Source organism: Bubalus bubalis, chromosome 14, assembly GCF_019923935.1.
Source record: "Bubalus bubalis isolate 160015118507 breed Murrah chromosome 14, NDDB_SH_1, whole genome shotgun sequence".
Taxonomy (NCBI): Eukaryota; Metazoa; Chordata; class Mammalia; order Artiodactyla; family Bovidae; genus Bubalus; species Bubalus bubalis.
In genome coordinates this window covers 43,291,049-43,318,230 of record NC_059170.1, presented here as the reverse complement: position 1 = coordinate 43,318,230, position 27,182 = coordinate 43,291,049, and the positions used below count along the sequence as shown (strand labels likewise).

At 42.8% G+C, this 27,182-nt stretch overlaps 1 protein-coding gene across 4 annotated transcripts in view; it reads left to right on the top strand.

The window, feature by feature from the left end:
• The first annotated feature begins 4,991 nt into the window (after positions 1 to 4,991).
• The window catches only part of XRN2 (5'-3' exoribonuclease 2), a 62,811-nt gene continuing 40,620 nt past the window's right edge, over positions 4,992 to 27,182 (top strand). The window contains exons 1-13 of one of the 4 annotated variants that reach the window (XM_006062814.4): positions 4,992 to 5,173; positions 15,979 to 16,106; positions 16,189 to 16,300; positions 17,755 to 17,866; positions 19,488 to 19,546; positions 19,623 to 19,712; positions 20,487 to 20,559; positions 20,701 to 20,751; positions 21,222 to 21,379; positions 22,563 to 22,637; positions 22,729 to 22,862; positions 22,962 to 23,019; positions 23,103 to 23,210. In XM_006062814.4, coding sequence (XP_006062876.1) covers positions 5,099 to 5,173; positions 15,979 to 16,106; positions 16,189 to 16,300; positions 17,755 to 17,866; positions 19,488 to 19,546; positions 19,623 to 19,712; positions 20,487 to 20,559; positions 20,701 to 20,751; positions 21,222 to 21,379; positions 22,563 to 22,637; positions 22,729 to 22,862; positions 22,962 to 23,019; positions 23,103 to 23,210 — 1,233 coding nt within the window. In that variant the 5' untranslated portion in view covers positions 4,992 to 5,098. Of the gene's footprint in view, positions 5,174 to 7,801; positions 7,903 to 15,978; positions 16,107 to 16,188; positions 16,301 to 17,754; positions 17,867 to 19,487; positions 19,547 to 19,622; positions 19,713 to 20,486; positions 20,560 to 20,700; positions 20,752 to 21,221; positions 21,380 to 22,562; positions 22,638 to 22,728; positions 22,863 to 22,961; positions 23,020 to 23,102; positions 23,211 to 27,182 lie in introns of those variants that run through there. The other 3 variants (XM_006062815.4, XM_025264142.3, XM_006062816.4) reach the window with 3 other exon arrangements.

The window sequence follows — 27,182 nt, the reverse complement described above, 5'->3', positions numbered from 1 at the left end:
GACAGAGAAGCCTGGCAGGCTACAGTCCACGGGGTTGCAAAAGAGTTGGACATAACTCAGTGACTAAACAACAAGAAGAGATACTGAGGTTTGTGAACCCTTTTGTAATTCATCTCTGTTTCTACTTTAATTGACTGATGATAATTTCTACCACAAAGCCAATACCCTATTCAGGTAATGTTGTCTCTGCAGCAAACTGAAATCAAGTTGATGTATTTCCCTGATGATTTCATATCTCCATGATTTTTTTTTTTTCAATCCTGAATTTCAGCCAGGGCAGTCACATTTGTATTCGAAGCCTGCCAACTCTGGCCAGAAATCAGGTGTCCGCTTAAGACACACCTTGACAAGTGGATTAGATGTTCCAGTGAAAGGCAGATAAATGTCACTCATGTCACTATAAATAAAAGTCTAGGTCTGCTTATCAGCTTGTAGGGTTGAGGTTGTACCTTCAATACTTCTGAGTGCTTCACGCTTTATTATCCTTGAAACGAGGCTGTTTCCCTCCAGTCTCTCCACTTACACACCCAAAGGGAATTATTACCATTTGACTCCTTGAAACATGTGCCTTCTGTCAGTGTCTTGTCTTTTGCTTTAGGAGACAATATAACCTGTGGCCTTAAACAGAAATCTGCCAGGATCTTCTGAAATGTCATATTATGGGATGAAATGTAGCAGGAGCCTTTCACGGTGCTGACCGACAACGTCTAGTACCTGCTTTATAAGCAAATCACATTCTAGGGGACTTTGACTGTTTGGGGTTATGTTTTAGAGCATGGGATTTGTCACTGAAACCCATGTAATAATAAGTATGATTTAGATTTGTGGTTTTGGTCAAATCCTGTTCTTTGAAACCAAACTATGTACAGCCAGCCAAACTTTGCGAAAATGTCAGTCACAACGTGTCACACTTACAAACATACAGCATCAATTCTAAAAGCATCTGAGGGATACAAGGCCTTGAAAAAAAAAGAGAGATTTTTGTGGTTGGAGAAATTGAGAGATGAGGCATGAAAAAAGGCTCTAAAATGGCCACAGAAATGTAGGCCACTTAATGCAATTTAACCCTAACATCATTTCATTACAGTTTCCCTTTCTCAACACTTTGGGGTACGATGCTCATTGTTTAATGTCTTTGGTTAACTTAAGGTGTGAGCACAGATGGAGAAAGTTGAGAGGGAAATAATCTTTCTGAATACATTCATCGATGTGTACAGATGGAGGCCTTACAAATGCATCTTTCAGTTATCTACATTTCTGAGCTGCATTCTGAAGTTCAGCCAGGACAGGACTGCATAGAAGCAAACATGCTTTCACCAACGTCATGTTCATCTGTACCCGTGAATTACACTTGGTGATGATGATTGCCTATTGTGTTGTGTGGCAAGGAGCATTTGAGACAAGATCTCAATATATCAAAATCCTAGAAATCTGAAAAAGTAGCTTTGGATTGGGTTCTAAGAGCAGAAATTTGTTGATTCTATTTCCATTTCTTATGTCTTAAGATAGAGGTTCTCAAAGTGTTTGGCCTTGGGACTCCTTTATACTCTTACAAATTATCCAGCACCCCAAAGAGGTTTTGTTCAGGTAATTATACCTGTCAATATTTACCATGTTTGAAATCAAACCTGAGAAAATTTTAGAATATTTAAAATGCTAAAATAAATAATTATTAATTCATTTAAAAATAACAAGAAGCCCTTAACATGCTAACAGAAGTAACATGCTTATGAAAATAACTATTTTTCCCAAACCCAGATTAGTGAGGAGATTGGCACTGTTTTATATTTTTTGAAATTCTTCAGTGTCTGACTTAACAGAAGACAACTGGGTTGCCACAGCTGTTTCTGATCGGCAATTCATTGAGAGATCCCATCACATAGCCTCTAGAAATTTCCATTATATACTTTATACACTTGGAGGATGAAAGTGAAGACAGAAAATCACACATTTTTTTGGCTGTGCAGCATGTGGGATCTTAGTTCCTCAGCCAGGTGTTGAACCCATGTCCTCTGCATTGGAAGCTTGGAGTTCTACCCACTTGACCACCAGGGAACTCCCCCAAATCACATCTTAATATTATTATAAGAAGTTTTAACATCATGGACGCACTGAATGAATCTCTGGGATCTTAGGGATCCCTGAACCACATTTTGAGAACTACCGCTCTCAAAATTCAATTCCATGAAAATATTAACAATCTATTGGATGCTTATCACAAGATCAATAAAGACACACCCCTGCCTCCAGGGAACTTACAATGTCTTCTTCCACACACACCTCATTTCCAACCCAATCTCACTGAGATTTTAAGACTCCTTGTTAATCTATTTCCTCCCTATCATCTCTGACTACCCCTTTAGATGACTAGATCTGTATCTTTTTAAAATGTCTGTAGCAATTGTCTGTGCAGTTCATTTGGGGTATTTAATAAGACTTGTGGTATGAGGCTTGTTTATTATTGGTCAAAATGTGACTTAATTACTTATTTCATATGCCGTGGCTGTACCTTGTCCTTGCTAGTGATGGATAAGACAGGTGATGGTAGCAAGACAATGATTTATTTTGATAATGGTGCCCACATAGGCAGCAAAGGCTGTGGACCTTAAATAGATATTTAATAATTTGATTTGCAGCTTAACTAAGGAGTATGGCAGAGACAATGCTGTGTTCCCCCATCCTGTTTCCTTTTTCTATTATTGAGTACTGCAAAAGATGAGATTGGGAAATATTTCCCCACAATATTTCCCAATCTTGTCTTCAGCTGGGAGCCAAGTGATTGGAATTTGGTCAAATGAATGTAAGTAGAAATTATGTAAGCCACCATCAAGCCTAGCCCTTCAGAACATTCAGGATAGCCCTCCTGCCCTGCCTTCCTTTGGTAGTGGCTGTGGTGGTCACATGTTGAGCTAACAGAACCACAGGATGAAAACAGCTGGATCCCTGAGTCACCACGTGGAGGACAAACAGCCCTGGAGGGAGCTCAACCACACTTTTGGTCAGCTGATGAGATTTCAGCCATTATTTATTATCCCAGCAAAGCGTAGCTTGTCCTGATATATTAGAAGAAAGAGAATATTTACAGATGAGATAAGAAAAATGTAAGATGCAATACCACACGTTAGAAGTCAAGGAGAGCTATGGAAGATGAGAACTGGCAGGAGCCTTGGGCTCTGTGCTGGGAAAAATTTATGGAGAAGAAGGGAAGTGGAAACACGTAGGATTTGAGCTGGCACAAAGACTCTTTCCTATGCAAAGGAGAGGAACTTAGCTCCAAACAGCTTAGGGCAAAAGGATCATTTATTGGCACGTGGAAATAAAGAAGAGGTTTACCAACCAAACTGCAGGAAGAGGGATTTAGCTGTACTCGAAACCCACTGCAACTGGACTAAATCTGCTTCTCATTGCAGACCGGCAATAAATCCCATTCTGATCTTTCAGCCTCAACCATCTGGGAGGTGCTGCCTCACCTTCCTTATGGCTTGAAGTTGAAAAACGCTGGGCAAGGACTCTCAATGACTCAGCTTTCCCAGCTAACCATCCCCATACCAAATGCCTACTGTACATGTGTGCCTATGAGAACATAGCACTGCCCAGGAAAGTTAAATACTTGAGGAAGGGCTCTTTGTAGGAGAAACGAGGGACTTCACCACAGACATAATTCCAGGTAATTATGTTCTTAGGTTCCAGGTTTTGACTGTTCTTAGGTAAAATATAGGATAACCATTTCTCTAATTTCCACACCAGTGGTTTAAACAAAGTGGCATCAGACCACAGAGAAGGGGGGCAATGAATACTACCAGGTGGCAGGGAGAAACACTTCCCTAGAGACCTCTTGAGGTGAGCCTTTAGGATTGAGTGTGATTTGTCAAGGCAGGAGGGGATTCCAGGGAGACGGACTTCCAGACTTGAGCAAATTGACATAAATTCCTCCTCTTCCACGCCTCCCTTCTTATATGTTGGGGAAAAAATGTATTTAAAGCCATCAGAAAACAAAGGATATAAGTATCCTGTTAGTGCAAGGACAGAGTATTAAATGATCTTTACTTGGACTGAAACAGAAACGATGTGAATAAGCAAGAGACTTAAGCCCCCTCTATCGTGGCCTCTCGTCTGTTACAGGAAGATGATGAAAGCACCCTCAGAAGACCCAAGTGACGATCAAATTTGATAATGCCTTGCTGCTGCTGCTGCTGCTAAGTCGCTTCAGTCGTGTCCGACTCTGTGCGACCCCATAGACGGAAGCCCATCAGGCTCCCCCGTCCCTGGGATTCTCCAGGCAAGAACACCGGAGTGGGTTGCCATTTCCTTCTCCAATGCATGAAAGTGAAAAGTGAAAGGGAAGTCGCTCAGTCGTGTCGACTCTTAGCGACCCCATGGACTACAGCCTACCAGGCTCCTCCATCCATGGGATTTTGCAGGCAAGAGTACTGGAGTGGGGTGTCATTGATAATGCCTTAGCCAATGCTTTAGCACAGTGTAAACTTGCAAATAAGTGCTGGAGAGTGACACCAGCAATTATTTTACACTCATAAATGTAGCTGGAAGGTTGAATTACATGCTACATTGCATTTTATAACCAGTGATAAGTGAGTTGTTTACGAAAACCAGCCATCATCAGTGCAAAATACTTAAAAAAAAAAAAATACGGTTGCTAACCCAGATTCATGCTGTGGCATAAAATCGGGAGAAAGCGGGAAGCAGAAGTAACGAGTGCGTGTGGATGCTTAGATTCTACATGAATCGAGGTGGGTGAGAAGGAGGAAACCAGTCCGCCAAGGTTCCCCTGGAGCAGCCTGGTACGCAGGGTTCCCGCCCGAGGGTCACCGGTTGCCGGGGAAGCTCCGAGTCCCGTGCGGCCGAGGACGACGAGCCACGCGGGCCACTGCTCTGGGCCACCCCCTCACTAGCCCCGCCCCTTTCCGGCCCCGCCCCCACCGGCCGGCACCTCTTTCCTGGTCTCTTCGGCGGCGGCGCCGTGACCTAAGTTCCGGTCGCCGGGCGCACGTGGGCGGAAGCGCCGGTGCCCGCCGCGGCTCGTCTCTCTGGTTACCGCGCGTTCGCTGGCCGGGCCGCCGCCCGCAGCTGTGCCGCCGCCATGGGAGTCCCGGCCTTCTTCCGCTGGCTCAGCCGCAAGTACCCGTCCATCATTGTCAACTGCGTGGAAGAGAAGGTGAGGGGGCGCCAGGCGGCCGCCACGCCGACGCCTAGAGCACCCCCCTGCACCGGCGCGCGTGCAGGCCGCGGTCCCCGGGGGGCCCGCCGCCCGCCCGCGGGGCCCGCGCCCGCTGCCTCCCCGGTCGCCGCGGGTCGACGCGCGTCGTGGGCGCGGGCGCTCGCACTCCAGGCCCGGGAGCGGCTCGGGCGGCGCGAGAGCCACCCCTGCGCTGCCCGCGGGTTCCCGGGCGGCAGACCCCGCCCACGGCTTTGTCTCCTCCCGGGGCGGCCGGCCTGAGAGGCTTTCGGCTCGGGGAGAGGCAGTCCGTCGGTGTCGTGTTAGGGGTCGCGCGGGGAGAGCAGCGCCTCGGGAAGGTCTCGGACAGCACTCAAGTCCGCGAAGGGGCCCCTCCCTCGTTGTCTGACTGCTGGGCTAAGCCTGCCTTTGACATTTTCAGGGTTCCTGGGCGCGCTCGATCGGTGCTACGCGTCTTGCTGTTGGTTTCTTGGCATTTCTTATTGGTCGTTTCCAGGTTTCTCCGTCCGGTTTCGATTTGGTACCCGGGATTTCAGTTTCCAGATCGGGGAGGTTCAGGGACACACGATGCCCTGCTTTTGAACGAAATGCCCAGCCGACACTGGGAACTTTCTGCTTAGGCTAGTGAGGGTTTTTTTTGGGTGGGTAGTGGGGGGGAAGGTTTGTTTAGTTTTTGTTTGTTTTGGACAGGTAGATGGGTCTCCAGACTTCATTCATCATTCAGTGTGAGATCTTGACCTTGCTTAGTTCCTGTCCGAGGAAAAACCGAAACTGATGGTTCTCATGAAATTTCCAGTACCGCCTGTGTTTTTCTCAAAGAGAAACTATGGAAACAATGCTCATGTCCTTTGCGTTTAAAACTTTTCTTAACTTCATATCTTACCTCCTTTCTGCTCTGCAGGGATAACTGCTTTAAACTTATTTTTGGTTCTGTCTCTGAGTGTCATGGTTATATTTGATGTATTGCTTCTGGATGTATCTGTGGAATTGTAGCTGTGTTAGGAGCAGTCACTTGCACAGGCCCCCGCCCCCCACCCCACCCCACCCCACCCCACCCCCTAATCAGTGCCTTTATTCTTCTGATAAACTATAGCGTTAAGTAATATTTTTTTTTTTCTTTTTCCTCTCCTATACAGAGTACTCCTTGACCTTTCACATGCTGAGGTTAGGTATTAACTTTTCTACCCCTGCTGTCCTTATTCCTCATACCAAGCTTGTCAGCTGTGCTTTTTGCCTTGTTGGCATCCAGGATTAAATTGTCAGGGCTTTGGCTACACAAGTTTGTTTTAAAAGCTGAAGAATCAAGTAGTGTTGGTGATTATTGTTACTATGTAGATCTAGGTTGTGTACTAGGATTCTGTTTATTTTCTGCTACTTTTGTCTTTTTGTCTGTTGCCTGTTTTCCACTGGACATGGTTCCCCATCCAGACTCTTATATCAGATATTCTATCAAGTCCTCTTTCTAATTGGAGACTGCTTTAAGTCTGTATTTCTCCTGCTGTGGCACCTGGTTATGTAGCCTAGCTGGAAAGGTGCTTCTTGATATTTTTAAAAATTTCTGCAGTTGGAGGTACTGTTTTTTAATCATTTTTCTTGGTTTTTGTTCTTAAGTTCTTAAGAAGTGCTGTTGTAGTATGTGAGTTTTCTAAGTCCATTCTTCCTCGTATACATGAGTAATCATTAGCTAGGCAGAGGTTGAGTTTGAAAATTGCTTTCCCTCAGAACTTGGGAAGCATTGTTCTTTTGATTTTTGTCATCCAAAATTGTTGATGAAAAGTTGAATGTTAATGCAGTTTATTTATTTAGCTAACACTTAAATGCAGTATTTAGTAGGTACTAGGCATTTCACCGGAGAAGGCAATGGCAACCCACTCCAGTACTCTTGCCAGGAGAATCCCATGGACGGAGGAGCCTGGTAGGCTGCAGTCCATGGGGTCGCTAAGAGTCGGACAAAACCAAGCGACTTTACTTTAACCTTTCACTTTCATGCATTGGAGAAGGAAATGGCAACACACTCCAGTATTCTTGCCTGGAGAATCCCAGGGACAGAGGAGCCTGTTGGGCTGCCGTTTATGGGGTTGCACAGTCAGACACGACTGATGCGACTTAGCAGCAGCAGGCATTTCACAGATGAATTTATTAAATCCCCATAACAACCACGTAACTCTTTCTTCTCCTCCTCCCCTTGCTTCTTATTACAGGTGAGAAAACTGAAGCACAGGCGGCTTAAGTAATGTACTCATGGTCATGTGGTTAATGCATGTCAGAGCCTGTGTCAACCAGGAAGCCCATGCTCTTAATTTCTGTGTTCTTTTGCTTTCACTCTTTTGTAGTTGATCGGTTTTTCTTTCTGAATTTTAAAAAGAGCTTTATCCTTGATAATATAAGCTTGTGTGACTGTGTATTAGTTACAGATTTTTTTTTTTTTTTTTCTTTAGATTTTAATTCCTTTTCATCAGTGCTTGGCTGACTGTGAGTCTGGAGGCTTGTGTTCTGTAGTTACGGGGAATGCTTTTTTATTTTTTTTCCCGTTTTCCTTTTACTTTGTTCTCTGAACTCTGAATACTGGTCCTCCTAGTTGATTTATTTTTCTTTTCTCTCTCCTCCCCCGAGGTATAATTGACCTAGAACAAACTGCACTTTTTTAAAGTGTACAATTTAATACATTTTGACATGTGTCTATCCATGGACTCATCACCACAATCAAGGTAATGAACATCACCTCTGAGACATTCCTTCTGCTGCTTTTTTGTTCCCCCAGCCCCTTCCTGCTGCCCATCTTTGGTCAACCACTGATTTATTTCTATCGATGTTTTCATTTTCTAAAATTTTATATAAATGGAATTACACAATAGGTACTTTTTAAAAAAACCTGACTCAGTTAACTTGGTTACTTTCATTCACAGTAATTATTTTGAAAGTCTTCCATGTTGCTACTTGTATCAATAGTTTCTTATTTTGGAATTGTATTCTGTGTGGTGCATATATTACATTTTGATTTTCATTCATTGGATTGGTTTTCATTCACCTGATTGGTGAACATTTGGATTATTTCCAGTTGATGGCTATTAAGAAAAACTGTGAACATTGGCATACACATCTTTGTGTGGACATAATGCTTTCATTTCTTTAGAGAAGTGCTTGCAGTGTATGTTGGTGTTTGATTATTTAAAAAGAAAAAACTAGCCAGACTGTTTTCTAAAGAGGCTGTACTGGTTTCCTGCCAGCAGCAGCGTACGAGAGGCCTGGTTGTTGCTCTTGCTTGCAGCACTGAGTGTGGTTCGTCTTTCTGGTTCTCGCCGTTCTAGTGCAGTGCTACTGCAGTGTGAGTTCAGTTTGCATTTCCCTGATGACAGATGATGCTGAGCATCCCTTTCGGTGCTTATTTGCCTTCCATATATCTTCTTGAGTTGGGTATCTGTTCAGATCTCCCCTTCCCCCCTTTTTTAAGAGTAAGGACTTTTTTTTTCCCTTTTATGAGACTTGAGGAATCTTCGTTCCCCAACCAGATATTGAACCCAGACACACAGCAGTGAAAGCAGAGTCCTAGCAGGGAAGTCCCTTTTGCCCATTATTAAGTTGGATGGTTTGTCTTACTGAATTAGAGTTTTTTACATATTGATTTTTTTGGTAAATAATCTGTGATTTCCTTTTTCATGCAAATAAGAGCAAAAGTTTTTAATTTTAGTAAAGCCTGCTTTCTTTTTTCTCTATATTACTGCTTTTTGTGTTATGTTTAAGAAATCTTTGTCAAAGCCAAGGTCACTGAGATTTTTCTTATGTTTTCTTAAGAGTTTTTAAAATTATACTGTTATAAAATTACACTTTATGCTGTGCTTTCTCTTTTTTAGTTTTTTTTTTTAATGGTGAATCACATTGATTTTTAAATGTTAACATGAGTCCGGTATTTCAGGTAAATAAACCCCACCTGGTCATGGTGTACTATTTTTTTTATATACGTGGGAGTCAATTTGCCAAATTACTGCTCATTTCTAGAATTTTTTCATCATTCCAAATAGAAATTCTGTACTCACCTAAACAATTCTCTGCTTCCCCTGCAACCTACTTTCTGTCTTATGAATTTGCCTATTCTAAGTACTAATGTAAGTGGAATCATATATTTGTTATTTCGTGTCTGGTGTATTTCACGTTTTCATTTCGCATAATGTTTTTAGGATTCATCCTTGTTCAGCATGTATCAATTTCTTTTTTTTTTTTTTTTCCAGGATTTTTGGAAACCTTTATATGCCGTATTTATAAGCAAACTGGAGTTGCTTGTATTTCACAACCCCATTCCTACAGTCTATGCTCTGGTCATTTCTATATGAGAGCTGACATAGGACAGAGTGCTGCCTTGTTTAACATCAGTTGGGAGTGTGTGTGTCGGTGGACTCAAATTTTTCCATTCTGCTTGTGTTTGTGAATGACCTCGAGACTGCAACAATATTAATTTGGGGTATAATAAAATTTTAGTGAGCAGCTGAGTTCGCAAATTGGAATTCGTGAATAAAGATGACCAGTTGTATGTGCACCACATAAGTTGGTTGTGTGGATTAAGTCAGTAAATCCAAGTTAACAACTTCGAATAGTGCCTTGCACTGATTGATAAGTTAATTTTGGTAGTTTATATATCCAAGTAAAAGTGGAGATATTTTTGTGTCTAGTTCTCAGTAGCATTGCGTCGTATAGAATTGTGCTGTTTGCCTGCAGTGAAATCTAGGTTTCCCACCTTGCTTTTTTCTTTCTTGGTCAGACTTGTCAATTTTGTTGATCTTGTAAAACAACTGCCTTTTGGTTTCATAGATTATTTATTTGCTTGTGGATGCACTGGGTCTTGATGCTGCGCGAGGGCGTTGTCGAGTTGTGGTGTGTGGGCCTCTCGTGTAGTGGCTTCTGCTGTTGCAGAGCTTGGGCTCTGGGCACATGGGCTTCAGTAGTTGCAGCACAAGGGCTCAGACTTGCAGCTCACAGGTTCTGGAGCAGAGGCTCAGTAGTTGTGGCGCACAGGCTTAGTTGCTCTGTGGCACGTGGGATCTTCCGGGATAAGGGCTCGAACTCGGGTCCCCTGCACTGGCAGGTGGGTTATCCATTGTGCCACCAGGGAAGTCTAGTTTCATAGATTTTTTTAGAAAATTGTCCTTTTTATTCTCTGTGTCATTTTCTCTCATATTTGTTTTCTTCCTTCTGCTTGCTTTGGATTTATTTTGCTCTTCCAGTGTCAAGTTGGAAGGTTAGGTAATTGACTTGAGATCTTTCTTAATACAAACATTTATAGCTATAAATTTTCCTCTGAACACTGCTTTTGGGCTTTACAATGTTAGTTTTCATATGTCGTATCCTGTTTTTCATTCATCTTAAATCATTTTCTGATTTCCCTTCTGATTTCTTCTTGATTGTTTGTGAGTGTGTTGTTAAATTGCCCATGTTTACAAGTTTGCCAACTTTTCTCCAGTTATTGAGCTCGAATTTTATTTACTTTGTTGTGGTTGAAGAACATACTTTGTATTACTTTCATGCTTGTAAATTTATTGAGGCTTGTTTCATGGCCCTGCGATTGATTGGTCTATCCCAGAGAATGTTGCACATGCAGTCGAGAATGTATCTAGTCCGTTGAGTGTTCCACAGAAGTCTCTTACAGACTAATGCAGTGACACCTGCAAGGCTTCACCTCTGAGATTAATGTCTGGTATCTGTTCTAACCCCAGCTGGAGGGCAGCTCCTCCCAGCTGTCTTAAACCCCCCTTTCTCTCCCACAGACTAGCTAGTCTGTGGTCTAAGCTGTATCTTCCTTAGGTCCCTGATTCTTTTCTTGGTCCCTTTTCGCCACAACTTACACAGTTCTTGAGAATGCCCTTGGGTGTGAATTTCTCCACGTTCTGTCACAAATGAAGTGAGTTCTGAATTTTCAAAGGTTTTCTTGACTAGATTGCTCTTTGCCTCTAGACTGTTTCCAAAGGCTTCAAATTTAAATGCTTTTGTCTTTTTCAAAAGATTCTCACTAGTTCGGCTGGAGAGCAGGTGAGCAGCAGAAGTCCTCATGCTGTCATGCTGGCAGCCCTCCTCACCAGTATGCTCTCTGGGCAAGTGAAGATCAGGTTCACACATCAGCATACTGTGTATCCCCTGTAGTTCTGGCTGTGGTCCTTGACGCACGTTACAGGTGTTGAGTTCATGCTGAATCTAGTGAAATTGCGATTAATCAGCCTGACATATGGCGTAAGTTACCAGCTCTGAATTCAGATGACTGAGTTCAATCCTGGTCTCTGAACTTGACAGAAGTATGACATTGGAAAGCCACTTAACCCCTCTGAGCATTTGTGTTCTCATTAGTAAGTGAGATGCTCGGTACCTCACAGGGTTGTTGTGAGAAAAGAGGGAAATAATCCACGAGTAAAAGCCCTGAAAACAGTGCCTGTCCCATTTTAAGTATTCTGTAAACGGTGGTGGTAATTAGTAGTCCTTGTTGACTGACACCATATAAAAATGGAGAGCTGACATACTATGTGAAAAAATATTAATCACTAAAAATATGAAGTTTTTCTGTTTGGCAACTACATCAAAATTTATGGCCTGATTTTTAACCAGAATACTGTAATTTAAATTTTTCAGTAGCCTTGTGACCCTTTCTCCCCAAAATATCACCTGTGTTTTGTTAGTCTTTTGTGAGCTGCTTTTTTTTTTTGTAAGTTCTGAGCTGCTTTAAGGGAAATCTAAAACCAAGTTCTACAATATATTATCTGTCAAGAATCCACCTGCAATGCAGGAGACCCCAGTTCAATTCCTGGGTCGGGAAGATCCGCTGGAGAAAGTATAGGCTACCCATTCCAGTATTCTTGGGCTTCCCTTCGGCTCAGCTGGTAAAGAATCTGCCTGTAATGCAGAAGACCTGGGTTGGAAAGATCCCCTGGAGAAGGGGTAGGCTACCCACTTCAGTATTCTTGGGCTTCTCTTGTGGCTCAGCTGGTAAAGAATCTGCCTGCCATGTGGGAGACCTGGGTTCTATCCCTGGTTTGGGAATATCCCCTGGAGAAGGGAACAGCTACTCACTGCAGTATTCTGGCCTGGAGAATTCCATGGACTGTATATGTATAGTCCATGTGGTCGCAAAGAGTCGGACACGACTGAGCCATTTCACTTCACTTTCATTAAATGGAGGGAGCTCTTACTGCAGCAGAACCTCAGGCGTGAGTCCTGATTTTTCTGTGTGTCTGCATGTGCTATACACTTAGTTGCTCAGTCATGTCCAACTCTTTGTGATGCTTAGGACTGTAGCCCACCAGTCTCCTTGGTGCATGAGATTCTCCAGACCAAAAACTGAAGTGGGTTGCCATGCCCTCCTCCAGGGCATCTTCCCAACCCAGGGATTAAACCCCCATCTTCTGTGTCTCCTGCGTTGCAGGTGGGTTCGTTATGCTGCTGTGAAATATGTGCAGGCTTACACAAAAAATGCATTTACTTAAATATTACTGATAGTTGGGGTTTCTACCTTACATGTGAAGAGCCAGAAAGTCGTATATCGTTGACTAGAACAGCAGGTTGGTGTGGAGTTTATTTTAGGGGTTTTGCATTAAATACTATGGAGTGTATTTTTATACAGAGTCACTATTTGTGTGTGGACCATATTTACTTTTTCACATACCTTCTTTATCAGCCTGTCCAGAAACAGGGTGATCTCTCAGCTGCTTGTCTGGGATACAGATAGCTCTTCCTCCCCTCGTGCCGTGGGCCGTGGAGAAGTGGGCTTCCCACGGGGTAGGACTGCCCTGACAGCCAGCCTTCCATCAGCCAGGGTGCTGACTGCCCTTCCTCCGCAAGCACCCTTGTCCTTTGAGAATAACGGTCTCAAGGTGCCTGGTTCTCATGGGGCCTGAGACGGTGAGTGGAGGGGAGAGTGCTAAGTTTGACCAGCTGGACTGTTCCTGCTGTTGCTGCTTGTGGATCCTCCAGAGGCTCTTATGTGAGCCCCCTGTGGGCCCGGAGCCCTCAGATTCTCCCACATCTGCATGTTTGAGGCAGGTCCTCTGATCAGATCTACTAGTTTTCCATGTTTCGGGCATCCCCTGTGATTTACCAGTCACCGACGGTTCTTCTCTTGGTTTTCTAGCACAGCTCTGTAGTTGTGGTGGGATGTTTTTAGTCTTTTATGTGGTCCGGGGATAGAAAGGGAAGGCTGCGATGTGTGCTCAGTTTATTACTGGAAACCCCCAAAGATAATGAAAAGCTATTTGAGATGAATTGGTTTTCGTGTTCAGAGTAGCTCTCCATGTAGCTACTCTTTGATTAAGAATCTCTCGAATCCAGCAGCAGATACACTCACATTGTAGTTAATGGCCAGCCTCTTGAAGAGTGAGTTCCTTTGTTGAGAATCTTCTCCTGAAGAAAGAAACTCTAGGTTTATGTAATTAATGTGTTGAAGATATCCTTAGAACTCCCAAGAGGAAAATGTGTGTCTTTCTTGTTGGGAATGCCTGGCGCTCTTTTCTCAAAATCAGGACCCGCCTACACCTTCTTCCCTAGGCTCTGCTTTCTAGGCAGGGGAAGTGGAAACTCATCAGCTACACTCAGCATTTGTTGAAAAGCTGCAATATAGCAAGCCAGCGGTCTATACTGTTTTTGTAAATAAAACTTTATTGGAACACACCTATACTCATTCATGTCCATATTGTTTAGGGGTGCTTTAATTTTATAAAGGCAGAAAATTAGTCGTTGCAACTGAGGTCATAGGTCAACAAGTCAAAAATACTTAACTGTCTGACTTCTTGGGAATCATAGAGAAAGTGGGTCTGGATTCTCCTGAGTGTGGTGTCTGGTTGGTTCAGGAGGAAGGGAGGTGTGGACCTTAAGTGTAGAGCAAGTGGAGCGGCACAGCCTCCTGCCTTTATAGAGCTTGTTTTTGTTTGGGAGTCATCAGACGATCTTCTCTGATAGACCTCTAAAATTGACTTGCTTTCCTTCTGGTTCACTGCTTCTGATCAAGCCCCTCTTTCCTGATTCACAGGTGTCTGCACAGAACTCTGATAGCCTCTTTCTTTGACAGCCAGTTCTTCCAATTAGAAATGCAAATTGAAGCCCAATCTCATTTCTTCTCTCTTGAGGATCACGACTGTCCTGAGATTGGTGTTCATCCTTCATCTGCTCTTCTCTGTGGTTTCTGTTCATCCCTGAACAGTGCCTAGTACTGTTTTGATCGTTTATAATTTCCTGTAAGTGGTATACAGGATGTGTTTTTCTTCACCTCCTTTTTTGGCTTAAGATATTTGTGACCATTCATCTGGATGTTACTTTTGTAACATTTGTACTTATTGTTACTTTTGTACATTTGGAATGTACTTTTGTCAGACATTCCAGTATATGGTTGTACCACGGTTTCATCAGTCCTTTCTATGGGCCCTGTTTTTTTTCTCATTAAGTTGACCTTTTGTCTTTATATCTTTTAAAAATAGCTTTATTGCAATATGTACCATATAATTCACCGGTAAAATGATATGGTTCAGTGCTTTTAGTATGAATGCAGTGGTACAACCAACACCATTACTTAATTTTAGAATAGTTTCCTCATTTCCAAAAGAAATGTAACCATTTTCTGTCACTTCCTATCTCCTCCCTTCCTTTCCGCCCCCACTGCAGATTGAAGCTAATCTGTTTCTTTCTAAAGATTTGTCTGTTCTGAATCATGTAAATAGGATCTTTTGTGGTCTTTTGTGACTGGCTTTTATTTAGCAGAATGTTTTTGAGGTTCATCCATGAGGTAGCATGTATATGATGGGCTTTTAAGTTCACACGTTTTAAAAAAAATGATACTTTGCATGTGTTATTTTTAAAGTGCCTTTACTATTACTAAGAATAAAAACCTAGCTCTTATAATTTGCTAAAGCTCTGGCAGAAAGAAAGATAATGCTTTACCACAAAAATACAGTTGAGAGCCTCCAGGAGTTGAGTATAGCACAGTCCTTACCTTTTGAAGAACTTGCAGTGTAGTTGGGGGTTAGAATGGCAAACCAAGTAGAAAAACACTGAATAAGAAGAATTGTGAGGACATAGAAGAGGAGCAGTTAATTGTTGGGGGGATGTGTTCAAGGTGTGATAACACGGTGGCATTCGATCTGAGTCTAGACTTTGGAAAAGGAATAAGATGTCAGGAAGGAGTGTTGGTCAGGAGGGAGAAGGAGCAACAGAGGCGTTGAGAGATGGAAGGGCATCTTCTGGGAACAGGGGAGGTGGGGTGGCCTGAGCAGCGTTGTGGCAGGACCGAGGGCTGGTAAGGGCCAGGCTCGTGGATCTGCACGTGCTGTGTTGCACTGGAAGATGCAGGCGAGAGAAGACACAGCCACGCTTGTACTTAAGGAAAACGGACAGCATGGAGGGTGGGCTAGAGAAGAGAGAGCCTGGAAGTGGGGCAGTCCATCCAAAGGCCGATCTTTTGGGTGAGAAGTGATACCTGATGCTGGTAGCAGGAGTGAGAACATGTGGCATGGAGAGGCATCTTTCAGGTTAAGTTGAAATGGGTGTGGTAAGGAAGAGAATTCTGGGAAGACTCCCTGGTCTCTCTCTTGCACAGCTGAATGACTTGGGAATTTGGTCACTATCCCCCACGTAGTCAAGAGTAACTTGTCGTGCTGGAAGCTTTAAGGAGTAAAAATAGCCTATCTTGTAACTTAAAGATGACTATAAGTATATTATTTCCAATTCAGAAATGAAGCACAGGTTCGTACTGAGCCTAGGATATGTCAATTTCAGACTTGAACAGTCAAACCAAACTACTATTAATTATCACTTCCTCATAGCCAAAAGAATGCAATGGTGTAAAGATTCCTGTCGATGCCAGTAAGCCTAACCCCAATGATGTGGAGTTTGATAATCTGTATTTGGATATGAATGGAATCATCCACCCCTGTACGCATCCTGAAGACAAGTACGTAACCCATTTTTGTCGCTGATAGCACAAGTCACGGAGGAGTGCTATATGATATTACACTATTTGCTTGTCATTGTAGACCAGCACCAAAAAACGAGGATGAAATGATGGTTGCGATCTTTGAGTACATTGACAGACTCTTCAGTATTGTCAGACCAAGACGGCTTCTCTACATGGCAATAGATGGAGTGGTAAGTGCTGAATGACTTAAAATCAGTTCCCCTGTGTTTGTTTTTGCTGTGTTCCCAGTGTCTAGAATGAAAGTCAGCTAAGTGAAGAATGGTTGACGATAATGAGTTTGAGAAAGAAAGTCTCACCTTTCAGCCTCTCATTCAGCTGTGTTTTGTGAGTGTGCCTGTTTTGTGTCAGAGCCCGTGAGGTCCTGGGGGTGTTGGTGGCTGCTACTGCAGGGGCAGAGGCAGGGGTAGACGGGTAAGGTGAGTTACCCAGGGTCTTCCTGAGCATCAGCAGCGCATGCAGGGCATTGGGACGTGGAGTGGGCAGTGCTACATGGCAGTGAGGCAATAGAGAGGAGCGGGCCTTTGTCCCATTTATTTATTTATTTATTTTTGAAGAGTTAAAAGTAATGAATGAAATAATTTTGAAAATCCAGAAAGCTTTGGGTTCAAGAAGATTAACTTTTCTATTTACTCAAGGAAAGAATCTTAGCTGCCTAAAAACTTAAGCTACAAGTAAAGTATAGTAAAAAAAAAGTAAAGGGAGCAGGAGTATGTCTTTCTTGGAGCAGATTACAGCTCACATTAGCTAAGTTTCTTGCAGAAGCCCTTTCACTGTACTCCACTGTGTTTTTCTGCTGGGTCAAGGATAAGTTATGTGCACATTTGAATGTTTATAGATATGTACCCATTCTTGTCTGTAACCCTTTTTTTTTGTTTATGTTAAAAATATAAATGTAGATCATAGCACTTGAAAGAGTTAGATTAGGTGGTCTCATTTTACAGGAAAGGGAACTAACTGTTTAAAGAGAATATGAAATAGCTTACTTTATGCAGACAGGAGGCTTGAGAGTCCCTTCCAAACCCAGTTCAGTAATTGCAAAACCTTACAGTTCAGTTCACTTCATTCACAATTACTCAGTGATTGAAGTTACATTTGGTTAGAGTGATAGAAGATAAAGTGTTCTCTTTCTACCCACTGTGCTTTATTATAGAGACAGGGTGATAATTATGGTCTTGTGAATCCCATTTGGAGACCTTTCTTCCTTTTAGGTGTGGGCTCAGAGAAGGTATTCCTGATCCTGGCTCTGTGGCAACTACTCCCTCTCTGTGTGCTGAGTCTCTGAGTAAAGCGAGCTTTCCATCTGGGGTGCCTGAAAGTATTGTAACCTAGTGGAACTGTCCTGGACCCACCCTTGTGCTGTGGGGCCCTCAGTGCTGTGGCCTCATAGAGGGGTTGTCCTTTATTGACACCTCACTCGTTCACCTGACTGCACTGCGTTTAAGGGTTTTGGTCCAAATTTAAGCCCTCAGGTTCTACTGTATGTGGTGAAAGGATTGTTTGGACGTATTACTTAGTTTTTCCATTTGAGTGTGCTATTTTTATCAGAGTAGCTGGTTCAAAATAATGTATAAATATAGTTATAAATGTTTGAAATAGTATGTGAATATGAAATACCCATTTTCAGGCACCGCGTGCTAAAATGAACCAGCAACGTTCAAGGAGGTTCCGAGCATCCAAAGAAGGCATGGAAGCAGAGATAGAGAAGCAGCGAGTCAGGGAAGAGATACTGGCGAAAGGTAAAGAGCATGCACCTTGGGCTTAGATGTGTTACACAACTGTGTGGAGGGGGCAGGGCTGGTGCCTTTTCCTTACAAGTAGGCAGGGTTTTAATTTAATCAAGATCCAAGGATATCCAGGAGAAGTTTATGTTCACTGTTGAGGAAAAGTAGTTAATAGAATCGTTTATTCCTTTAATAAGCTTGTTCGTTTCTGAACTCTGTAGTAAAAGGGAAGTGAAAGTCTCTCAGTCGTGTCCAGCTCTTGCGAACCCATGGACTTACAGTCCCTGGAATTCTCCAGGCCAGAATACTGGAGAGAGTAGCCTTTCCTTTCTCCAGGGGATCTTCCCAACCAGGGATTGAACCCAGGTCTCCCACACTGCAGGCAGATTCTTTACCAGCTGAGCCACCAGGGAAACTTGTGGACAAAAGGAAGGAATTAAGTAGGGAGAGCAAATTGTCAACTTCTGTCAGGGCGAGTGCAGCCCTTCGGTTCAGTTTCATCTGTCTGTAAACTAGAAATACATTGAGTGCTTCTTATTGCCTTTTGCTGTGGGGGCTGTTAGGAAGCCGCACTACTGTAAGCGTTTTCCTCCCATCAGTCTTGGCGGCTTGCTGCTTGCTGCTTCTCCGTAGCACTCAGGTCTGTATGCAGAGGCCTGGGATGATGGCACCATGTTTCCAGGCTGTCCTGGGATCGTGCACACTCACTGTGCCCAGGGCTCCCTCAGTTCAGGAAGGGGCTTGTAGGGTCGAATGGGGTCATCTTTGCAGTCTGTCTAAGGCCTGATGGGTCTAGAGGCAGGAGTTGGCTGCGACTCAGAGAGGAGGGAGACCAGGGTGCTGAGCCCCTGGGATCGCTTCTCCCAAGACCCCTGTGGGTGAGGTGGGGTGAAGCGCGATGCCTGCAGGGTGACTTGTTTGCTGTTGTGTTACCTGAGGCAACGTGATAGACCAGGAGAGCCACCATTATTGGTTCAGGATGTTGTGTCTGGCAGGTGGAAAAAGAGGCGTAGTGTAGTCGTCTGAGGCTTGTAGTTACCGTGCATTTAATGTTTTTTAATTTGCTGGAAGTGTGCAAGTACATACATATTTTAACAGCTTGTAATTAATATTCTGATTACTGTTTGTATTTATAACAGGTTGTCTTTGCTTCTAAAGATGTCTTTTTTTCTTGAAGATGTTAGAAGCTCAAGAAAAGGCTTTTCAGTGATACAGAGGAAAAAATAGAATTTCTAAATCACTCTAAGTGATATAAAGCTGTGATAAACTTGGCTTTTTAGTTTTTTTCTTGGGCCCCTTCATCTTAAGAACTGTTACTGGGATTAGAGCCTCTACCCTGTGTGTGTGTGTGCACACGCACACGTGCATGCCAGGTCATTAGGAAGAATGCCATTTTTACATAACAATAGAGTATCTTCTGTGTACCATGTCTTGTTTGACAGTCATGTTAAAGCAGCTTCATGTAATTTGAAGGGAGAAATCTTATTTTCTTCGAAAAGGGGGAACATTGTTCCTCAGGTGACAACACTTCTCTTTCTTTATATTTCAACTTTCTGTTTTTGTTGTTCTGGTCTAATATTGAGTAACTTACCTCACTGTTTATGGGGAGAACAAAGCATTGCCCCTTCTTCTCTAGGTGGCTATCTTCCTCCAGAAGAAATAAAAGAAAGATTTGACAGCAACTGTATTACACCAGTAAGTAGTCTCATACTTTGCTAGCTATTGCTAACTCTTAAATGATAGGTTAATTTATTTTTTTCTATCATTTTAGGGAACTGAGTTCATGGACAATCTTGCTAAATGCCTTCGCTATTACATAGCTGATCGTTTAAATAATGACCCTGGGTGGAAAAATTTGACAGTAAGTTTCACATTTTGGTACTTCAAAAAGATGAGGGTGACAATTTGAGTCATATCAAAGTCATGTCCTTTGATAGGACTTGTATTATTTTTTTCTCCCCCCATGAAATGCTGGTTGACTATTAGAGGAAAGAGAAGCTTCTAGGGTTATTAGAGATGGGGTACGTTGCATGGTCCACTGACCAGCAGCCGAATTTTCTCTCAGTGCCAATTTTGTCCTCTTGCCGTTGCCGTGAAGCTGTAAGATGGGACTCATGATTTAAAATACATATATATAAAAGTAATTTCTGTTGTTAGAAATCAAAATACAGCAAGATAAAAGTCCTGCGGCTGCCTTTAAAGAATGGCTGTGTGCTCCTGAGTATTTAAGTAAAATTTAAGCAAAATGTTTATATAATCTTGGGTTCATAAGCCCGTTTCCCTGTTAATTAGATGAGGTACTCTGTATTTAATGGGTATCTCTTACCAGTTAGTCTCAGGGCTTGTATGGCTCAGTGCTGTATACTTGAGTAGCAGCGAACAGTAGAAACTTGTGAACTGATCTGTTTTTCTAATGGCTAAGTTTGACCCAAACATTTCATTTTTTCTATTTCAAGTAGTCAGTTAACTAGTGAAATAATTTTGATGTCTAACACACACCTTATTAAGAAAAATTTCCAATTAGTAACCCTGTTTTAATAGAATTATCCCAGTTTATTTTAAAATGTTCAGTTCTGTTGATTTTTGAGCTTGAAAAATGGGAATGAGCTAAAAATGTTTAAACTGTTTTTTATAGGTTATTTTATCTGATGCTAGTGCTCCTGGTGAAGGGGAACATAAAATCATGGATTACATTAGAAGACAAAGAGGTAAAATTCATATATAAATAGTTGATTATATGTTCTATTAAAAAAAAAAGACAAGTCATTGTGTAGAAAATGTTTGGTAAAATGTGATATTCCTGTAGTATGAAATCTATTTACATAAATATATATTTCCCTTCTCTCTAGCCCAGCCTAACCATGACCCAAACACTCATCACTGCTTATGTGGAGCAGATGGTAAGTTTCTTCTTTGGGATCTGAATCTCTTGGGTTAAACAGTAGCGAGTCCATGGATTGGTGTGTAGTAATGAATTATTCATGGCTGCCTGGAAATTCTAAAATGCCATGCTTATTTTATGTTTGAGAGAGAACTAGTGTGGAGTTGTTTAATCTGTGTTTAATATTCACCTATCTTGATTTTTATTTTTATTTTTTTTCAACTTTTTAATATGGTCACACATATGTTTAAAATGGAAAGTTTCCAAGTGTTGACTTCTGAGTGGTAGTTATATTCTAGGCCCATGTTTCTGGAGGTCCTGTTCTTGGCCACTAGGAAGTTTTAGGCTTTTCAGCTTTGCTCTCGGTGTGATCCTTGGGGCTTTTCTTTGCCTTGCTGTCTTGTGTTATGATAATATCTTGCCTTTGGTTACAGTAAGGGTCTTCTGGAAATGCTCACTGTTTGGTATTTTGTTGTTGTTGACTGATAGCTGATCTCATTATGCTTGGCCTTGCTACACATGAGCCCAACTTTACCATTATCAGAGAAGAATTCAAACCAAACAAACCCAAACCCTGTGGTCTTTGTAATCAATTTGGACATGATGTCAAGGACTGTGAAGGTTTGCCAAGAGAAAAGAAGGGAAAGGTAAGAATTTCAGGATGGTAGTAGCCTCATTTAATATTTTTCAGTTTTATTTTTGTGATCAAACATACATAACAAACTACCACTTTTTAGCCATGTTTAAATGTGCAGTTCAATGGCATTAAGTATATAAATGCCTCATTTTAAAAATGGATAAAAAGAAGACTGGTTGATTTGATTTTTTATCTACTTGCTCTGTTACCCCTCGCAGAGATGTATCTTTCCAAACTCCTTAAACACACATTCACAACCTTGCATGCAGTCAGATTCTTTCTCCTCCCCGCTTTCCTAGCACAGCTTACATCTGCACGAGGCTGAGGTCTCACAGGTAATGATGCCCATTGTGCATGATTTGTTTGGTTATTCTTCTTAAAAGGAACTGTAAATCAAGTCCATTAAACTTCTTGATACCTTTGAGTAACTCCTAGTTTCTCCCTATTATGAGTTCCCTTGGTTATATCCATTTAACCATTTATAGCCATTTTAAAGGGTGTCTAAGAATATGGTACCTCTTTAAAAGACGTGTTGAGTGAAAACTGGTAAAAAGTATACATATTCACAGAGAAGGGTGAGGCATGTATATTAAAATGTTAATATTGGTTGGGTATAGGTCAGGGTTTGGCAAACTATAGCTCTCCAGGTTCGACCTATGAGTTAAGAGGGTCTTTTGTTTTTAAAGGGTTGTAAAAATAAAACGTGAAAGAATATGCAACAGAAACCATACATGTCTCCCTCCGCAGGCTGAAATACTTAGTGTCTCGCCCTCTGTTAAAAACATGTGTGTGCTCAGTCAGTGTCTCAATGGTAAAGAACCTGCCTGCCAGTGTAGACCCGCAGGAGACGCGGGTTCAGTCCCTGGGTCGGGAGGGTCCCTTAGAGGAGGAAATGGCAATCCACTTCAGTGTTCTTGCCTGGGAAATCCCATGGACAGAGAAGCCTAGTAAGCCCCATGGGGTTGCAAAAGACTCAGACACAACTGTGCATCTGAGCACTCAGCCCCTGGTCTAGGTGTGATTGAGATTGTGGGTAATTTTTATTTTTAAAATTGTTTGGTAAATTCTGCTCTTACTTAATACTTGTAATAGTAAAATGGGTCTTGCTTTAGAAAAAGCTGTGCTATTTGTTTGGATGAAGGAAGTTCCAAGATTCGGAGTAGATACATTGAGTCTTCCCCCCTTTCTTACAGCACGATGAACTGGCAGACAGCCTTCCTTGTGCAGAAGGAGAGTTTATCTTCATTCGTCTCAGCGTTCTCCGTGAGGTATGTGGCGGTGACCGTTGGCATGGGTGCACCAATAATAAGCCAACTGCTATTTGATGGCTTTAGTGACAGCATTCCTTTTTGGTCGCAGTATTTGGAAAGAGAGCTCACCATGGCCAGCCTGCCGTTCACATTTGATGTCGAGAGGAGCATTGATGACTGGGTCTTCATGTGCTTCTTTGTGGGAAACGACTTCCTTCCTCACCTGCCATCCTTAGAGATTAGGTATGTGTGTGTGAGATTGTGTGCTCAAGCTCCTGTTTAGCCCTCTGGCCTTTCAGTGCAGTCTGGTCCTAATGCTTGATGTTTGTTTCCTGGTGGCAGGGAAGGTGCCATCGACCGCTTGGTTAACATATACAAAAATGTGGTACACAAAACCGGGGTAAGTTCACTCTTGAATAATTTCAAAACAGAAGTGTTTGCTTTTGTAAGAAGGTCATTTTACATGTATTTTATCACTTACAGGGTTACCTTACAGAAAGTGGTTATGTCAATCTGCAGAGAGTACAGATGATCATGTTAGCAGTTGGTGAAGTTGAGGATAGCATTTTTAAAAAAAGAAAGGATGATGAGGTAAAGTGTTTCTCTTGCAGTAGCTCAATTGCTCCTGTCTCTCATAGGCTGTGATGATCCTGTGATTGTCCTTTTAACCTCTCTGAGTGCGCTGTTAAATCAATGTAGTGTATTAAATACCAGTGTAATCACAAGTGGTCAGTGCTTTGATGATTTTATAAAGGCTGTGATGCTTGCTGTGTGGAATTATGTATTGCACCCTGTGTGAGTTGCATTGTACCTTCTCTCTTTTTAATCTCAAGTAAGATATAAATCCAAATACCTGCCTAATCAATGGGCTGTGAAATGAGGGTTCCAAAGCTAGAAGAATGCTGGAATTGAACTCGTGGCTGCCGTGTTTTATAGGCACTGTGTATGCTCTGGACTTTGCAACTCCGTACTCTGGTGGCAGAATGTAGGGGATCTGGGATGGATTGACTGCATTGGCCAAAGTAGAGGGTTGCAGCTGGTGTAAGAAATGTGGGCGTAAAAGAAGGAAATAAAGTTGCAGAGCATTTTGGAATTATTTATGTGGGATAGGGTGAGTCTTAGCATGGGCAGTGGCAAGTTTGCTGGTGCCATTCACCCAGGCACTGAGCCCTGGAGGTGGAGCAGATGGGGTGGAGATAAGGTCGAAATGAGTTTCGTTTTGGAGGTGCTGCAATTGAGGGGCCACAGGACACCTGAGAGGAGAAGTCTATGAACCAGTGAGATGGATCCATGTGGAGCTCAGGTCAGAAATCCTTCAGAAGGAGATTTGAGAACCATGAGCAGATAGGATATGGCTCCTATCTTGAGCAGAAACTTGATATCCCTGGGAGCTTATAAAGAGGGAAAGTGCTTTCCATCAGGGGTCTCTGGAAGTGTAGAGATTTTAGGAGAAGGTAAGGCCAGGGGAGGAAGCCCCTGGAGAGAGGCGAAGCTGTTGGTGCTGCCTGAGGTTGTCAGAGTGGGATGGATGGGCCCCTGGTCCTCAGGCTAGAGGGAGGGGCCGCAGCCTGGAGGCAGAGTGGGCTGGAGGGAGGCCAGTGGGTAAGAGGAGCAGAAAGGAAACGGAGGAGACCCTTCAGCTTCTTAGTCCTACAGATCTTTATGAGCAGATGGCAACATAATATCAATATATAACTTTCTGATCTCCTCAAAGATTAAAACATGTTATTGTATCTGATAAGATTTTGTGTTTTCCTCAGCTTTGCTATAGTAGCTAATGGCCTCTTCTTTAGAATCTTGGGTACCATTTTGTATAACAGTGAGTGGCCTGTAGGCATTTTTTCAAAGCCTTTGGTACTTGGTAATAGTCACATGTAAGATTCAAATAGCAGAAATAACTCACTCTGAGGTATGAAACACCTACCAGAACAGCCATTTTAACTAGTCCTCAGCCGTCACAGTGGCTCCACTTGAACTGCTGCTCTTTATGCTGAAGAAATAAACTACACACGTTTTGTATTACTTGGTATAAAATCTCATCTTAGAAAAGTCTTTTTCTGTGACTTTAGCAGACTCTGTAGTGTTAAATATTGATGGTATTTGGCATTAGACTGGGATGTGTAGGATTTGATAGAAACCAAAGTGCTCAGACTTCAGTATATCATGTGGTTTCTGGCTGGCCTGGCAGAGAGGGCATTTGACAGCTTTGGGTCTTTGTTGGTGTCCATGACTTGTTACCATGTTTTTTGGCATGGTTGGGCATTGTATTGGACAGATTTATGAACCCTCAGAAATTCAACATAAAAGTATCTGGGTGTATATAATTTCCAGGAACGTGTGTCCATGGCTTTTGACAGATTTCCAAAGGAATTCATAACACACAAAAAGATGAAATATCAGTAAGGTCCTGTCCAGGTAGATTTGATCTGCTTATGTGGCTGCCTCCCTTAAAAAGAGCAAAATAGTAGAATGGGAGTCTATCGATATTTGTTATTAAAATTGAACAGTTAGGTCAGAAATGTCTTTTTTATTTTATGAGCTTTGATCTTTGCCTTTTATCTTGAAAATATTCATTTATTCAGCACACATTTCCTGTTTACAATGTGCCTGATAGTATTCGTATTCTGAGGGTTAGTGATACAACAAAAAAACAAAATAAAAAATAGATGGAACTTCTTAGCTCGCGGAGCTGACATTCTTCTGGGGGAGATGGATAATTAACACAAAGCTGAAGTGTAGTATGCAGGGTGTGAGAGAGTGACACGTGCCGTGAAGGAAGTTAAAGCAGGGGACGAAGTGTCTGGGGAGGTCACAGCCCTAGGAAAGGTGGCTGGAGAAGGCCTTGCTGATGTCAGGGAGTGGACCATGCAGATGTTTTCAGGAAGAGCACTGCAGATGGACGGAATCACCCACCAAAAGGCTCTGGTCTGGAGCACGTATGGGATGTTGAGAACAGCGAGGAGCCCGTGTGGGAGCAGAGGATGCAAAGGGAAGGGAATAGGAGAAGAGGTCAGAAAGGTGGTGGATGTGGTAGAACCCTCTCGATCATTAGCAGGACTTCAGCTGTCAGTCTGCATCACTGAAGCATAGAAGTGACAAAGTCTGACACGAACTAGGAAACATTAACTCGAGCTGCTGTGTGGAGGCAGAGACAGAAGCATCAAGCCCAATTAAGAGGCTCCTCTGCAGTATGCTAAGGGAGCCAGCATGGTGGCAGTGAAGGTGGTAACAGATGGTTGGATTTGAGATAGGTTTTGAAGCTAGAACCAGTGGAATCGGCTAATGGATTAAATCCTAGGTGTGAGAGAAGGAAAGGTATCAAGCATGACTTCAAGGCACTTTTTTCTGAACAACCGAAAAATGGTCTGGTCTGAGTAGCTGTGAAGAGAAGACTGGGAGATGGAGAGATGGGGGTGGCAATTCTGTTTTGGACATGTCAGGGTTGAGACACATAGGTGGGGGTGTTGAGTTGGCAGAGGCTCTGGTTGGAGACTCATGAGACTAGGTGATTATTGTTAGGAGAGCAGAGAAGTGGGGAGGTCCAGGTGATGGGCCCAGGGGAGCAGCAGCTTTCAGAGGGTGGAAGGAGGGCCGAGTGAAGGCAGCAGCAGGAGTGAAAGAACAGGTGAGTGTGGTGTCCTGGCAGCGAGGCGAAGAGCGTGGTTTCAGAAGGAGGAGTCACGGCCAGATAAGAGATGGCTTATTAACTGTGTAAGCAGAGCGTGGTTAGGGAAATTGGCGGTGTTCGGATCTTAGGAGGTTTAAGTGGTCAGTCAGCATGTATCTGGCATTCAGCCCCTCCTGGCAGAAAGTGCTAACCTCCCATCTTGTTAAGCGTTCTCGTGGGGTGGCAGTACTGCCTTGGAGGGTGGAAGTGCCAAGAGGAGGGTGATGGTCATTATAGTACCTGCTGTGGGCACCTTCACTGTCGTTTCAGTGCCTGGACACTCAGGCATGGGCATGGGAGGGGTGCTTTCTGGGGAAGGACGCCTTTGAATGACTCAGTTAGTGGGGAGCAAGGTCAGCCCTAAATCCTGTCTAGTTGAAACCATGGCTAGATTTCAAAAATGAGTGGAGGGAAGAATCAAGACAGATTGGACCCTTTCCTGTGAGTTATATATATTCTGGGCAGTTATTCTGCACTGCCCAGAATAAGCAGTGCAGACATCTGTCTTTTCTTCCTTCTCTCATTGGGTCTATTTGGTGGTGGTCATTGAGGGGAGCATCTGAGTGGTAGTGTTTTCCTAGAGCCCCACTGTTCTCTTTATCACTTGTGCCACACATGTGATACGGTAGGGACTGTCCAGCCCTTTGTAGGTAATAGAGGCTCATTATTAAATTGTCTTGTTGAATTTTTAAAATTTTCATCTTGATTATGAACTATATTCAGCTACAACTTAAAGAATTGTTTTCTTACTTATGTGTATCTTCTCTATACTGACAGCCTGTTCACTCCAGGGTAAAACCAAGGGTCTTTGTCATGACTCTTACATTCTTCCCTGAAATGATATTAAAAACTATCTGCAAAAAAATTAAGAGAAACCATTTAAATTGTATATAAAC